Source organism: Pipra filicauda, unplaced genomic scaffold, assembly GCF_003945595.2.
Source record: "Pipra filicauda isolate LSUMZ 115617 unplaced genomic scaffold, ASM394559v2 scaffold24_size8852520_pilon, whole genome shotgun sequence".
In the NCBI taxonomy this organism is placed as follows: Eukaryota; Metazoa; Chordata; class Aves; order Passeriformes; family Pipridae; genus Pipra; species Pipra filicauda.
The window spans coordinates 3,495,342-3,511,902 of NW_024104365.1; the positions used below are offsets into that span (position 1 = coordinate 3,495,342).

At 37.0% G+C, this 16,561-nt stretch overlaps 1 protein-coding gene across 5 annotated transcripts in view; it reads right to left on the reverse strand.

The window, feature by feature from the left end:
* The window catches only part of ABCC4 (ATP binding cassette subfamily C member 4), a 147,532-nt gene that overhangs the window by 54,456 nt on the left and 76,515 nt on the right, over positions 1 to 16,561 (reverse strand). For all 5 annotated transcript variants that reach the window (XM_027712842.2, XM_039381997.1, XM_039382000.1 and 2 more), the window contains exon 20: positions 10,738 to 10,817. In XM_027712842.2, coding sequence (XP_027568643.1) covers positions 10,738 to 10,817 — 80 coding nt within the window. The remainder of the gene's footprint in view (positions 1 to 10,737; positions 10,818 to 16,561) is intronic.

A 16,561-nucleotide genomic window follows, 5' to 3' on the forward strand; every position in this document is an offset into this window, starting at 1 on the left:
TCAGGCCTTGCTGTCTTTTTAAAGAAAAAAAAGAATGGCTTGACAATTCTTCCCTTCTATCTCTTAGAAGTCATTTCCATAATGCTTCCCCAGCTATATAAGCCCAAGACAGTCCCACCGAGCACAGAGCCTTATGAAATCAAAACATTTGATTCAACAATGGGCATTTTTTTCCTTAGCACTGCTAAAAATGGTCTATTTCCTACTTTGTTATTTGCTCCCGTGTTTAGCACTTTACCAGCAGAGGCTGATTCACTGATATTTGTCGTCGGTCTTACCTCACTTACAACCTTTCTAAAAGCAGATTTTATTTCAGTGATAATTATGGACAATATATACATAGGACAATATTAAAAACATCACCAAATATCTCATTGTATCACCTGTAGTCAGGTTCTCATACTGTCCCCGAATGGCATCTCCTACTGCCACTGCTGGAGAAAGACCACTGGCCTAGACAGACCAGTGCTGTGACCCTGCATGGCACTATTTCATGTTCTTAAGGTCTGGCCCATTAATTTATTTGCTAAAATACTGTCCACTGTTCCCACGAGGAATTCATCTGAGCCAATGATGACACCACCTTTTCACCCATGCTGTGCACAATTTTTTGCAATTCTTATAAACTTCTAGGAAAATTTTGCTTACCACAGGTGCTGCTGCCACATATATCACTATTTTGCAAACTCTGTCTTTGAGCTCTACGTACTACTTTCCTGCCTCAGGTCTCTTTCCCTCATGGGCATAATGCCACAGCACCCTCCCCAAGAATAACTCATTTTCAATTCCATGACCTTTTCTGCTCAGCCAAGTCTAATTGTTTCACCAGAAGTCAATTCTGGGTCTTTCAACAATTTTAAAAGCTTTGTGCTACATTTGAACTGTGGACTTTTCTGTTAAAGAGAGTATCAATTCTTCCATACCACAGCTGTTCAGCCTTACAGCAAGTACAAGCTTTTAAGCATCTTACTTTTTGTTGATGCTATTTAAGAATACACTATTCATGTATTTATTTTTAGGTGGAATGAAGTACTACTCATATTTCTGTAAACACCACAGCAGCCCCTCTGCCCCAGCTAAATGTAAACTATGAAAAATATCAAGGACTACAGCATCAGATATCCTAAGAAATAAAACTACCCTCTCTTTCTTTCTGGTCACACTGTTTCATAGCAGACATGCAAAAAATGCTTTTTAACCTATCCTCGTTTTATTTTTCCTAAGTTCCCCAGAGCTTTGCCACTCTGATAGGACTATAAAATACTACTTTCCCATTCAAAGTAAACTCTTGACTCCTAATTTTTCAGTATTACATTATGTCGAGTAATCACTCAGCTCCAGGAAACTTAACAGTTGTCTGATGCTTTCAGCAACCATATTTTAATGAATCAGCACCAGCCTCTCACTACCACCACCAGGTTTCACCCATTTCAGCCATTCTCTGCATGTACAGAATCCAGTGAGTAAAAAGAAACTTCCTTGGCAGAGATTAAACATTATTTACTATGGTAAACGTGTGCTCATTCCTAATTTGTTACAAATATGCAGCAAACAATCACGAAGACTTTTTAGAAGTTTATTTATCACAAACCATCAACGAAGGAACACTTACTAATGTAAGTAATTGATACCACGTCTGATACCAAAATCCAGACTTTCTATCAGTGAGAAAAATGAAAAATTATTTTTCTAGGTATTATGTTGTGCTTGACAGAAGGGTGGACAACTGAATTACGTACCAAAGCCAGCAGTTTTAGAAGGGAAGAATCTCAACCCATTATTTTAGCATACAAGTGACTTTCATAGTAAGAGAGCTCTGCTTATTTAAACATTAGACTGATTTCAAAACCCATTAAGAAAAACAGAAAGAAAAAGATTTAGGGATGTGATTGTGGAAAAAATGCAATCACTCAGCATCCTATTCTTCTACAGTGCAGGAATAGATACCATTAAGCCCTTGAAAGAGCCTTTCTAAATACACAGATTTTTGTATTCCACAAGTGCAATCCAAATGAATCAGTTTTTAAAAATGATAAATGTCCTGTAACATAGAAGTAACACAGAGAGGTATAAGCTTCCCAAAGACATATGAATTTCAGTTACCAGAGCTGAACTCTCATCTTTTGTTGTATAAAACTGCCCATATGGCAGTATCTACCTTTTAATGAACAAAATTGCCTGGAATTTTTAAAATCAGCTGAAGAGTTCACCAAGTAGCCACAGTATCGGCTTCAGCAAGAAAAAACTTCTCATGTTGTGCAGACGCACACATAACCCTGGCAGCACATTTCTGTGAAATGGAGTCTTATTTTGCTAAAGATAATTCCTTGTCCCACATGTTTGTTTGGGCATAAGTATGCATAATGATTTAACACATACACACACGTCAGCTATATGGTTTAGTAATTCAAATTACTCCAAATTTGTCCTTCTTGAATCAAAAGTGAAATCTCCAGTCCTTTTGCCGAACAGTAAAATCATAATTTGTTTGTAAGCAGACACTGTCGTATCTGTAGTATATCAGTAGTTTAAGGCAATCTAGAAGATTTGTACTTATCACCATTTGGAACAGGATTGTTACACTATGACTGACAGGAGAATTAAAATATTTCTAGCTACTGTGAAGTGTTAGAAATGTTAATGATTTTCAGGTCCTAAAACTAATCATCAGTTTGAGCTACAGATGTGATACCTTGCAATAATGCTTAAAAAGTCAGGGAAATAGCTATAAACAATAACAAATCCCACTTTGGCACTAAAAACAGCAGTAGTATATATAGAAAGATAGACCAAAAGGAAAAGGAGAAAACTGCAGAACATAAGTTCACTTACATCAGAATATTTCTTTGCCCTCTTTCACAGTAAGAAAAGCAAACAAGAAAATACCTTCCAAAAGATATGAAGAGCCCCAGATAAACGGAATCTCTTTCTGGAACTTTTACCTTAACCAAAAGGGGGGAAATTGTCAAACCACACTGAACAAGGGGCATATCACTGGACTTCCATGAAACTACCCTGTTTTCTAGTAGTTGAAAGTGTATTGAAAGTAATAAAGAAAAGATAAAGAGAACAGAGAAGCCAATTTGGAGAAGAGATGATTTAAACCTGACTGTAATTTTTCATTTACAGGTTCTAGTCCAACATACCAAAATACTGCAAGAACAACTACCACTAAGCCTCAATCTACTCAAAATGTTAGATAAAGTAAGAGAAAGGCTGCATCTCACAATGCTCATGTGCTCTAGAAAAAGAAAAGACAGAATTCCACTAAGTGAAAAATAGCTTTATTTTTCAGAGCTCTAAATTCAAAACACCCATATGCCACATTTAAATGAGAAAATGAAAGAACAGCCCAGTACAAAAGTATTATCTACATTTACCATATAAATGGAGAAGTGCAAAAACTAAAAGGAAAAAAAAGGAGTTAAGAAAAACAAGCAAAGTGGTAAAGGAGGCAAGATGACAAAAAGGCAATGAAATCACATTTTCAGTATTATTTTATCTTCTTTCCTATGTCAGATAAGGGGTTATATATTCAAATTTTATTAACACTAAGTAAATACATCCCCCAAAGTATTAAAACAGTTACATTATGTTTCTATACAAATTAGTTTTGTTACTGTAGTGATATCAGTTGCCTTGACACTAATGTGTGGAGAATGGCATGTATACCAGTTCTTATAAAAATTCTACAAACAAATGTAAATAGAAAAGAAAAAATGGAGTGATGGAAAGGACTGGGCTGGGAACATATAACCACTACAGTAAGAACAACCCTTTAGCCTTCCCTAGAAAATCGAGCTCCATATATAAATGGGAATTCACCCATTAGCGGTGACTCCAGACTTTACACATTTTATCCTATACACATATCACCAATCTGAGTAAATATGCAGTCTGTATGATGCAAGACACTCACTTTCAAAGCAATGGGATGACAGGTATAAAGTAAAGAACAGCAATAGCTTTGGCACAGATTATCTCCCACTGCTGGTCACCATCAACGAGACTAATTGGCTACTGAGATTTAACAATCAAGGCATTCAAGGACGGGAATGAAAGGTCAATAAAAAACTGCATTATTTAGACAAGTGTCTGTGCTAAACTCACAGCTCCTGCATGTTGGTCTTGGAGAAACAAATGCAACCCAAGCTTCCTCTTCCTCCACTACCTCCCACCCTTTTTTTTCGTTTGCTCGTTTGTTTTTAACAACACAGTGGGGTTTATTTCAAAGAAAACAGCAAAACAGAAAGCACATACATATATTGCATGACCATAGCAAAATTTAGGGTTTTACTGTAATGATCATTTTAACCTTTCCTGAAATTAGAGCCCAAAAGTAACTAATGAAAAAAATATATCCCTATTATTTTTCTTTAGGTTTTAACTTGTCTTTCATTATGCACTAGCCAGATGCACTGTAGTATGCAGTACTTGGGAAGGTACAGTCAGAATATCAGTTCAACAGAGGAAAGGTTCTGTAAGGTTTCAGTACTCAAATGTCAACAGGCAACTGTTGTGATTTTCTTTAATTTATTTATTTTTCATTTAAACCTCAGCACAGCAAAACTACCATGATTCAGCAGAAGATAAGCCAAAAGGTGTCTCCAAGACACAGGTCTGCTCTATGTACCAGGCTAAAGAGAATAGGTTGACATTTAACATAGATCCCATCACTGGTTATTTTCTCACAGTGTATTTAGGATCATATTTTAAATACACATGCAAACATGCAGAAAGAACCATTCTTTAACAAATAAAAATATCTTTTGAAACTCACACATGCATACATCCAAAACTTCGTTAAACTGGGAAAAACAACACAACAAACCCCTCAGGAATCCCACCTCTCACGGAAACCACAAAATAACAATGTCATTGTTAAACTAAAAGATCCTGGAATTCCTTCTACACACTTTCCCTGACATCTTCACACAATAAAATGCAGGGGTCAGTGGTACTGAAACAAGGAATGGCAGTTCCACTCTTGTGCACATACGAAAGCAAGTGACCCAAGCTATTATTCCAGTCTGAGGCACTTTTTGTTCCCAATATCCAGATGCAGCAGCTTTTTTTTTTCCTTTCCTTTCTTTTTTTTTTTAAAGAAATGACTGTGGACACCTCCTTCACATTTTCCTATTCTTCAGTATTTTCACTTCATAAAGCTGCAGTCAATGTGTTTTGTGTGTAGTGAGAAGGGAATGGCACATTCAGTGGTGGTCTCAGCCACAGCCTACATTGGTGGCTCAAGTAGTCTCAGGATTAGGTCTTTGTGTGTGATGAAAGGATATGAAAAGTCAGTTATTTAAACTCAGTCAAGCTGTTGATTTTGGGGAGGAAAAGGGTTTGCAATTCAGTTTTCCTCAATAAATCACTGCCCTTTTTCAAGGGCAGATGCAGATAGTTCACATGTTCACAGCGTTCTCTAAAAATAAAAGAGATCATGATTTTTTTACCCCCCCCCCCTCAATCTAACATAGGGCAAGAAATCAAAACGAAAGGGCCATCACATTAATTACTCAAATTCACTAGAAACTAAAGCAGAAAATCAACTCTGTTAACAAGTAATAAGATCACCGAAGAATTAAAAGGGCAAGGAACTACAGAGAAAACCACCTCTTTAAAATTCATCAAAATAATTTACAAAATCAAAAGAAAGTTGAAATATATTTCACCATCCTATGTATTCAATCAGTTTATAGATACAGTTTTCAAGCCATAGTTTATCAGCTTGGGTACCCATCCTGCATCATCTGAGACCACAGTTTAAAGATGTTAAGACTGCAGGTCTATCTCAAGTCAAACTGAGATTCAGATACTAAAAAAGAAGCCTCTGATGAGCTCTCAAAAACATAGCATCCAAAATACTAGCCACTTAGGAATACCTGGGCTAATGTGCATAAAACACTATTAAATATATTGGAATTTTAACTCCCATCATTAAATTGTTTTATTCTATTCCTTGGCTGACCTTTTCCCCAATTAGTGCATTGTGTTTTATTTGTGTTGCATTGAGCTAAACACTGCTGTGCATTTTACTCATGATATTTTTTGCCCAGGGAAGTTGTGGATGTCCCATCCTTGTAAGTAAGGCTCGGCTGGACGAGGCTTTACGCAATCTGGTCTAGTTGAAGGTGACCCTGCCCATGGCAGGGGGGTTGAAACTAGATGGTCCCTTCCAACCCAAACCATTCTATGATTCTAAACTACAAATCCCACACCTACCAGTGAAGTCCACCTCAACAGCACCTTGTTCTCCCACAGAGTTTAAGGCAGGAGGAGGAACAACAGTTGATTATAACACTGAGAAAATCAGCTGGTATTTTCAGAGGAGCCTAAGAAAATTAAGTACTAAAATCCCTGTCATCCTAAATAGCACCTGACTTCCTTAAGTGCCTTCTGACTTGGTTATAGGATGACCAAGTTGGTAGTACCAACTAAAAAAAGCATTTCTGCAATCATTTGTATTTGGTTAGTTCTTTGAGGTTCCTGTCAGGACTGTCACTGATTCAACTAACAGATAAATAAATAAAGCATATATATCTAAAGGAAGTAGATGTTTAAACCTTCTTTGAAAGTTTTAAAGCACTGTAATGGCCTTCACACAAGTCATCCTTTACCTGAGGAGATTGTAACTTAGGTGGAAAACACCTGCCAGAATCCATAACTTGGGTTAAGAAAGCACGATGCAGAACTGAGGCTAAGGAGGCTAACTAACTAAAAACATTCAAGATTACAAAACCCCCCCACACCATCTTCACCAAACAAGTTCATTCAGTTTTTTACTACCTCAATCAACCAACAAACATTAATTACTACTTGATTTTACAAACATATTTAGTGCCATATTTGGTAGAAATGACAAGTGACATAGTGAACACAGCATTGCTTTCTATTTTATTTATTAGGAGAGCAGGTACGGAACCTCATGGTCAGTCAGAATCCATTACAGAAGATAAGGCCCAGGCTTAGACTGCAGACTGTAAAGTTTATTTTCTACTTTAATGAGTTTTGAACTGGTCTGTAAATATAAAATTAAAGATATCTCGATAGTCGAACATTTGGTTTCTTTTTACATCTACCCACAGAGTTCTGTTCAACAGCCGTGTAGTCAAACTTAGCCGTAAATATGTCCTCATATAAGAGACTTATTTTTAATTTATAAACCTTGTGGATACAGCAGTAATTTCCACAAAGAGACAAGTCAACTGCACTAATATGAAATGTCTGACATGCTGTTAAAATTCGTAAGAAGAAAAAAAATTGCTGTCTCCTTCAAGTGAAGACTGCCCCTCCAGCCTCCAGTCTCAAGACAGTTGTGCTATATTTTGGTCCACTTCAAACCAAAGAAAGAAAAGATGGCAGGAAACTTTAAACACGGTGAGAGTTGCTGCTTCGGGAGGTATTGAAAAGCAACAGTTCTGTAAAATCTAACCAGGTTTTCAAAAGAATACACAAAGTCTATGATGTGCTTCTGTGCTTGCCACATACCTTTTATTTTTGCTTTAACAAATACATGTACAGTGACTATCCACCATCTTGAAGAAAACTGACTCCTTTGACTCAATGGAAGATGTAAAATATTCAAGTCTTTCAGTTCTAGGAATTAATTTTCATCCAGTATAGCTGTCTAGACTAATGATGCTCATTATGGCTGTAGTGCAGTGTATAAATCTTATTAGGCACTCTAAAAAGAATATTGTCGATTTTTAGCACTGCTTAAAAATCTGTACTCAGTGTAATTATGAAGTTCTTGAAACTAGAAGATTGTACTATTTATTTATCAGTATTTAAATGGTGTTATAACTGTAGTTTTTGGGTGTCCAATCACATTGTGTTTATTTGTGCTGAAATTATACACTCACTTGCCAATACAGTAAAAGGGTGGAATGCTTCACAATGATCCTAGCAATAACTCTGAAAAACAACCACTTCTTCAGTGCAAATCCGCTCAAGAAAAGCCTCTACACAAAAAGTAAGATGAACCAGTTACTGCATTGTTTATTAAGTTTCACTTGATTCCTCCTGACAACCATTTAAACAATGAATGTTGGGAAATGTCTCTCAAAGAATCAACAATAGTGGCTGGGATCAGAGCTTTCATATTCAGCTAATACTGTTTTTAGAAAGGAGAAAATATTTCTTCCTGAAGGGATTATAAGAAGCCTTATAAAAGACACCTGCAAACAAAACAAGTGACAAAAGATCTCTATCATAATTGATAACAGTTACCCTTTGTAAAAATCTGTGCTTCGTCAGAAATAAATACACCTTTGCTATTGAATTTCAAAAGGCATTCACTAACCAACAAGCCTGCTGGTCAAGAATAGAAAGTTTTAGAAAACCCGCGAAGAAGGAAGTGCTTTTTTCTTATGTATAGCAATGCATTATTAATCAACAGGAAGACTGCAAGTTTTCTTTTCTGATGCCAAATAGAACAAGCAAGCTCTAAAACATAGTATCTTTTTAATAGCGTACTGGACTCGTAAAATCTACTTTACCTTTTGGAAAAGAAAAACTTTTCACTTAAAAACAAACTTCAGAATTTGACAAATAATTCAATAGCCAATTTAAAAGAAATGCATATATTAATTAACATGAAGGAATATGTTTACAAAATGCAGTTTACAGTAGGAGCTTGAAAGAAGAAAACAATCACATCTACAGAAACAGTGTTCACTCTTTCATTCCAAACCAGTTACGTTCTGGAAAGCACACACTGCCTTAAGTATCTACACACTGGTAAAATAACTAGGTTTTCCAATTTGCTAGTAGGAGATTCGGTCCTTTGTATGTGACATGCATACAGGTTAGATACTTTCTGAGTTTTCTTTTGAAGCAAATCAGTTTGTTCTGTCAAAAATAAGACAGTGCAGTTCTCAAGACAGTTTGCTTCAGGGTCTGCTCCCAAAAGGAAGTACGGACAAGATCACACCAATTTTGGCTCCCTCTGCTTTCGCAGACTTCTGTAACATTTTCCCAGGAAATTTTGCATCCTCAGACAACCCCGCATGCCTTCAAACCACATGCCAGGGCATGCAAAACACCCACTCAGTTTCTTGCTATAAAAACACCATGCAAGTGGTCTTGCAACACAATTCTCACATTGTTGTAAGTGCACGGAACTAAGGAAAACAGTTAATCATTTTATTTCCAGATCACAGGACCCAGGGGACGCTCTGGTCATGAGCAGAACATAGTACAAACGTACACAGTGCAGTCTGCCGCAACGGGGACGAACCTATGCACATACAAACCCCTCTAGTCCAATGGGCAAGGACACTATGCAGAAGAAATGGGTGTGACTTTGTGGATGTACACCCTATTCTAAGTTGTGGATGTAAACCCTATCCTAAGAAATGAGGATAAGGACCACAGGATAACTTGAGCTTCCAGTCGAAAAGAAAGGCGCATATGTATAGTCTCAAGAGAGTTGAAATAAAGTAAGATATTCTGCCTAATAAAACAGACTGAAGAAAATCTGCAATCTGTACAAGCAGTAAAAAATTAGTAGTTTCTATAGAAAGATGTTTATACCACACTTTCAGGAAGAATTTGGCAAGGCCTTAAATGCCTATGAATTAAAAATTCTAATATTCACTACAAGCAACTCCCTAACTCACAAAAAACCACAATTGCTTTAATTGATAGGTAAAATACAACACGTTCCCTTCTTCCCCAAAGTGACATGTGGTAGTGCAATGCTTTGAGAATTTCAACAACTTTATTAAACTATGAAAAGAGACTTTATCTTAAGAAGTGTTTTTACGGGAATAATATACTGGAATAATTTTTTCCCCCTATTTTCAAGAGGTCAGCAAGGACAACATGATTAAACTGCTCAACCTGAAATGTCTTTGTTTATTTTTTAAAGAAGTCAAAACAAGGTTTAGATCCTGAATAAGCTACCTCTAAGAGATGAAGCACTGTTAGCAATAGCACCTTAGGAAACATTTTTGACTTGAGAGCATGACAGATGTGATCAACTAAGTGGATCCAGATAACCCACTGTCTTTTTTTTTAATCTAGTCTCCACGATTCTGTGTATTCTGTGACATATGTTATTTTCAAACAGTACGATCATTTTCTGCAGATTTATCCTTCTGCGATTTTTTACAAGGAGGATTAATAGCAACTGCAACAGAAACATTACCTTGATATCATATATAATCCTTTATAATTTCATCATCATCAAAATCTCAACGCTTTGTCCATCATTCTTTTCTACAGCAACTTACTTCACTTGTTCCTATTAAGGCTATTATAGTCACCCTATTACTACTAATCTTTTCTTTGTAAATAGCCACACCTATTTTAATCCAAAATGGTGTGGTAAGCATTTGATTCTTTGTGGAAGTAGACATGTAATTAGGTTAATCTGTGCTATCTTTTTAAGTGAGTTGATTGTTTCTTTACTATGGACATATTTCTTATAACAGCCATAAGCCTGCCAGAATGCTTGGAGGCAAATCAGGAGCAATTTACCAAGCATGTAGCTACTATGAACTGAAATCCTGACATAATAGCAACCTGCGTAGAGCCACCCCTACCTGCCAGTTATTACTCATGTTAGCTTTTTACTGACATGTTAAATTTCAACCACACCTTTCTTTCACAAACAAGTACTTTCATTCAGCTCAACTACATCTGTGACAAATAGCTGATATTCAGCAAAGCATACAGGAATCTAAATTCAGAATGCAGTGCAAAAGTCTTTGACATTAGCAACTGAATTACCTGCACGAAGTCCAAAAACGTCAAGGGAAGCAAGTCATCCAGGTGACCAATATCTTTGGAGAAACGATTTAAGATTCTTCCTACAGAAACAGGGTTGGAGAAGAAAAAAAAAAGGGAGGTAAATATAATTCTTGAAAAGATCAAAACATCTTAAACATACCGTGTTTTACCATTTCAGAAACAGTTAAAAGAAAACAGCTGGAATCTAAAGATAAAAAGACAATTTTTGAAATCACCATGAAGGGAATCTCTTAAAACCACTATAATATATTTTGAAGAAGAATACCTTTTTACAAATGCCTTTTACCCAAATGTAAAACCTTTACTTAAATAGCTAGAAAAAAATTAAAATGGGCTTTGAAGATAACATGTCACCACAATTTAACAGGTGAAACACATACTTTTTTTATGCTCAACATGTGCAGGTGAAGGTTACAGTTCAGACAACAATGTAAGTTTCATCAAGTAACAGCAGCCAGAATCTGCTCCTATCCTTGACTGAAACTCGCTAATGCATGCATGTCTCAGACAGATCATAGTTGATCTAACTGATCTTTTCCGGCATTTCTTTCTCACCCCTCAACCATTATATGTGGATTCCAATTGCAGCTTTTTCTAAAGTAAAATTTGAGATCGATTTGCATTCATGTAGTCTTAAATTTATACTTATTCAAAACCTTGACAATACTGATCTTTATTAAAGCTAATAAAACGATTTTTAATCTGCTGTCAGTGAAGCATTTACATTTCTCTATTTTCCCAAGTTCTACTTGAGTGAAAAAAATCAGTTATATCACGACTTCTTTAATAATTAAAGTCACAACGCTGCCAGCCATAAGTGGATTAGTATCTTTCTCTATTAATCAATATCTCTACTCACCAAGAAAGAAACTAAGGCAAGGATGGGAATCTGGCCTTTTCTAAGGTGTGTAATGCCCATACATGTATTCACATTGCTTTTTTTATCTGCATATATCTTGATTCAATTATTACTTCTAACTGGTACAAACACATTCACTGCACTGGTAACAAAAGACTTTTTTTTTTCTCCTTTTCAAAGGAGCTCATTAAACTGAAAGCAGCTAAGTTTAAAGTTTCCATGGAGTGCAGGGGAGACATAATTTAGAGATAAGAGATACTGAAATCAATTCTGTAGCAACCATTATGCTAGTTTTCTGCTCACAGCTCTCTTGGAATTACAAATTTTGATGCATAGTATTAATTTCTTTTTTAAGAGAATTTCTGTTCTACACCAAACAATACACAAAAAATCCTCTCCTCGGGTCCGGGACATGACTCCAAAGAGAGATACTGGTGGCAAACAGCTTGTTCTGCAGTACTTTACTACTACGAAAGGCAGTTACTTAAGGCAGACAGCAGCAGAATTCATCCTAGTTTAGGCTTTGTACATAGAGAGGAAGGGTATACAGCAGCACAAGACTCAGACAAATCTCTTTCATCTGTTTCTATAGGGAATGGCATGTGGGCATGTTCCCTTTCACTTATTTCATATTGGGGTAGATATATCAGAAGGAAGTCCATGGCAATTTTTTTTTTTTTTAGTTTCTTTTTCCCATGATTCCCCTACATGGAGACTGGCCATAGAAGACTGATCTAGCACATGCTGCATACATGCTGTAACTAAGACTTCTTAATATCCCTAAATATCACATTCCAGGTTATTTTCAAATGAACCAATACTTCACTGACAAAAAGAAAGTCATTCAAAGAGGTTAAATGCTTCCTTCTGACAGGGTTTTCCTTAGCAGGTTGTCCAGGAGGGGCAGAAAAGGGACACTAGACGGCATAACGGATTGGGCTCAGGGTATTAGAAATCTATTCACAGCTTTGTCACTTGTCTTCTGAGTGACTTCATTTTATTTTACAGAGCAAGGAGCACAGCAAGGAGAGGTGACAGTGCTAAGCCCCTCCATGAAAAGCTGTGAGTCCCACCAATGACAAGTCGTATGCAAGGGTAAAGGATTATTGCCATAGCAAGCAAACCCCACCTTAATTCAGCATGGGAATCACCCTTTGCCTCTTAACCCCAAGTAAGTTTTATTTGTAGTGGTTTCAGACTTCTATAAGAAGCTATTGCAGAAAGGCCATCCCATGTGACACTGCCAGGAGGCAGCAAGGTCACCCAGGCTGGCTACTTTCCATGGCCATAGCATAGGTCAGGTCAATGCTGGCACCTCGAGGAATCAAGCAATGCCTTCATCATCTCCCTCCTCCTCCAAGTGGAAGAGCGCATCCAAACTTGTTCCTGTAAAAGCACTGTGCTTACTTTCATTTTGTACAATATGGACAAGGCCTTATAGGCTTGGTGTTGAAAGAGATTTAACTTGTTGGTCATTTCAGTTTCAGCAGTATCTTTGAGTTCAGCAGTCATTTCCCTCCCCTGAGAATTCCAGTGAAGATTCACCTGTTTAGGTTGCTCATAGAGAAATTTGCAGATTTTGAGTATGGGGTTTGGTTCTGGATTTTTTCAGCAGTTGATAGAATAGAATGTAAGAAGAGACCTACACCGATCGTCTAGTCCAACTGCCTGACCACTTCAGGGCTGACCAAAAGTGATGGCATGTTATTAAGGGCATGTCCAATCCTCCGTTGCAATAGGGAGAGCTCTAGGCTGCAAGCATGATACATATATGTCCTGATGCTATCTAACCCCAAAAACTGGCATAGATTATAAATAAGAGTTGCAGAGTACTTGCCTTCAGACTGCACACTATGAGTGACTGTGGCAATGTTCTCCTCCACAGCAGTATCTCTTCCAGTGAAGTTCTTTAGGAACGTGGCCATGAAAGAAAACTTAGCCCACCTGAGTGGTCCTTGGTAATCCCTGGGTTTACTACTTCTTCCATGTATCCACTAACCACCAACTGCTCCAGTTCCCATTGGTAATCACACTGCCAATTAATTGCCAAAATTATATTTTTTTGCAATTGCCCTATGGAATTGTTAAGTATAACAGCGTTTCTAGTACCACTGTTTTGTCAGAGCTGTGAGCTGCCATTAGGAAAGTGGAAATTAATCTGATGTTATCAATAAAACATGAAAATGTCTTTTAATCTGCCTAATCCTCTTCGAAAGGTGAATACAGTAATTCTACAAAATGACATTGACTAAAATTTGAGTGAACAATAGAAATGGTATATGAAAAAGGCAAACCTTGAAAACTGTCCACCTGATACAATTAAAGCAATTTAAATGGTGGTAACAATAATCATCTCCTTCCCAAAAAAACATACAAGTGAATCTCTGGTAGTAGAACATAATTTTTTTAAAATTTTCTACTTACTGAAAAACTTATCTATTTAGTGTTTGCACACAGAAATTCTGGAACATGGCACCTGAAGTCATTAAGGCTAGGAAAATACTTTGCTTCTTGATAACAGGTCCACATCTCCCTCCTGTAATGTTTATCCAGTGATCATCAATGCTTTTCTACAGCTAAAATCAAGCAACAAAGCCACAACCCTTAGCTTATTTTTGTCATTGCTGTTTTTCAATTCTATTACCTCAGTGACTGTACAAGAGAAAACAGAAGTCTGGAGTTATATTTCAGATCCTGTTCACGTGGATATAACTGAAAGGGCATTTTACTTAGCATGTCGTACACAGAAGGAAGCCACGGTAACCCACTAAAGCAAGCAAGTTCCTTCACCATAAAGCAGAGACAGAAATGCACCTCCAAGAAAATGTGCTATGCTTTGGAAATATCCACAAAATGCCCCATAGCCATTACAGTATTGCATCCAGAGCAGTTGTTACACTTTTAAGGATGTCTACAGGTACATGAGGTCTGTTTCGCAAGGTATGGAGAAACAACTGTTTCCACTTACTGGAAGCACAGTAAATTAGTGGCTTGCTCATGCATTATTAAGCATGCAAGAGAAAACATTCCAGACACAAAAGTCAGGACTCAAAATGCTTAGAGTTATGACTACAGTTTCTACCAGCATTTGCAAACCTAACTTTCGAGGATGGTTCTTCATACTACAGAAACTGTTGCATGTGCTATCCCAGAAGGGCAGAAGCTGCACAGTTTACCTGCCCCCTCACCCCCAAAATTATTTTTCTCTCCAAAACATTACATACCCTTCTCTCCTAAACTTACAGACTATCAGCATCATCTTTCCCAATACTTCACATTTCCAAAAACCTCAAATTCCTCAGGTAAGCATCTCTGAAACAGATACCTGCCAGGAAACAGTAATTCTTAGATCTAGTCCAGTCTTTCAAATTTGCAAAAATTTTTAAGCTCACTTAAGAGCTACATCCTTTACTTATCCCAGCTACAAAAACTAAAAAGAAAACACTAAATCTATTTCATGAAACCACTAACAAAAAAAAGTCTTCTACAAAATCAAGAACAAAGTATGTGAATGTTACAACAGCATCCAAATTGGTGAATAGTATCTGCTATTTTAATCACAGACTTCCACTTGGTGTGCAGTGTCAGTAGCAAGCTGAAAAAGGGGACGTGCTCTCTTCAGCAGTCCTATATTTGTTTTTACATCAAATAACTTAATCAGAACACACACTGTAGTTAGATTTCTTCCGAAGTAATTAAATAACTATTTAATGCCAATTAATCACAGCTAAATAAGGGTCTGTCACCAAAGTGCTATGTACACATTTCAGACTATTTAATGGTCAAATACTTGGCAGTATCAAAGTTAAACAATGATTCATTAAACCTCCTCCCCTACACAATAGTTAGGCTAAACTTGAAGTGAAAGAATCAAACCTCTTTTGTTCACCATGAAAAAGACATCAAACCTCAGTATGTGATATTCTTTTCTTTCTCACTCTGTAAACTGCTTTAATTGCACAAATCGGAATGTGTTCAGGTGCTACATACCCACTTTGCTTCTGCAGGTGCCTACTGATACTTTGGAATAGATGTTCAAACCTATCATCCAAATAATGAAAACACTTGACAGTGTGCCACACCTACTTAAGATGTTTATACATACTTTATCATGAAAGAAATATAATCCAAACTGAATCAACACTAAAGATGTAAACACCAGAAAAGGATTTCTTTTTTTTTAAACAAGAAAGTAGGATCCTCCATTGGAACAGTCAAATGCCACCCATATCATTCAGTGTTGTGCAACCTAAATTCCAAGGACCCTAAGAGCAGCAGTACATTATTTCTAAATGTTTTTGGCATTTCTAGTATACTTTGTTGGCCAGGCCATTCATTGAAATACTTCTGTGTAACACAATAGAGTAGGCAGATTGACCTTCTATACCTTGCAAAGTGTTTACAAAACCTTTATACCCACTTGCTTCATCACACATCGCAGAAATACTTTGTCGCTACTTCTCTAGTTCACTGATTTGCCTCTGGAAAAGAAAAAGGGTTTAAGAGAAGGACCTTCTACAGATAGAAAGATTTTGCCACTTGTGTCTGCATGTGGGTGCACGGGTGCACACTCCTGGGGTTTTTTTCCCCTCAGAGACTAGGTTAGTCCTCAATGTTGGGAATTTTAATTGCATCACACTTTTTAGTTCAATATGCAAATGGCATTAATAAATACTGCTTTGCATAGTAACCTAAACTCCTCCACAGCAACTGGCCTAAATAACAATTTCCACGTACTGCATTTACCAGTGGGAAAAAAAGAAAAACAAAATCTCTTTATCTGCTCTGCAACAGTGAAGTTGGAACACTTCCCCACTGCCCCACCTCCATAAAGAAAAGGTAACAAATTAAACATTATCTCCCTCTCCTCACTGCAAACTGGCAGAAACCTGTCTGAAGGCAACCTTTAGTGCTAGGAATGGATTCAAGAAGGTAGTCATGTAT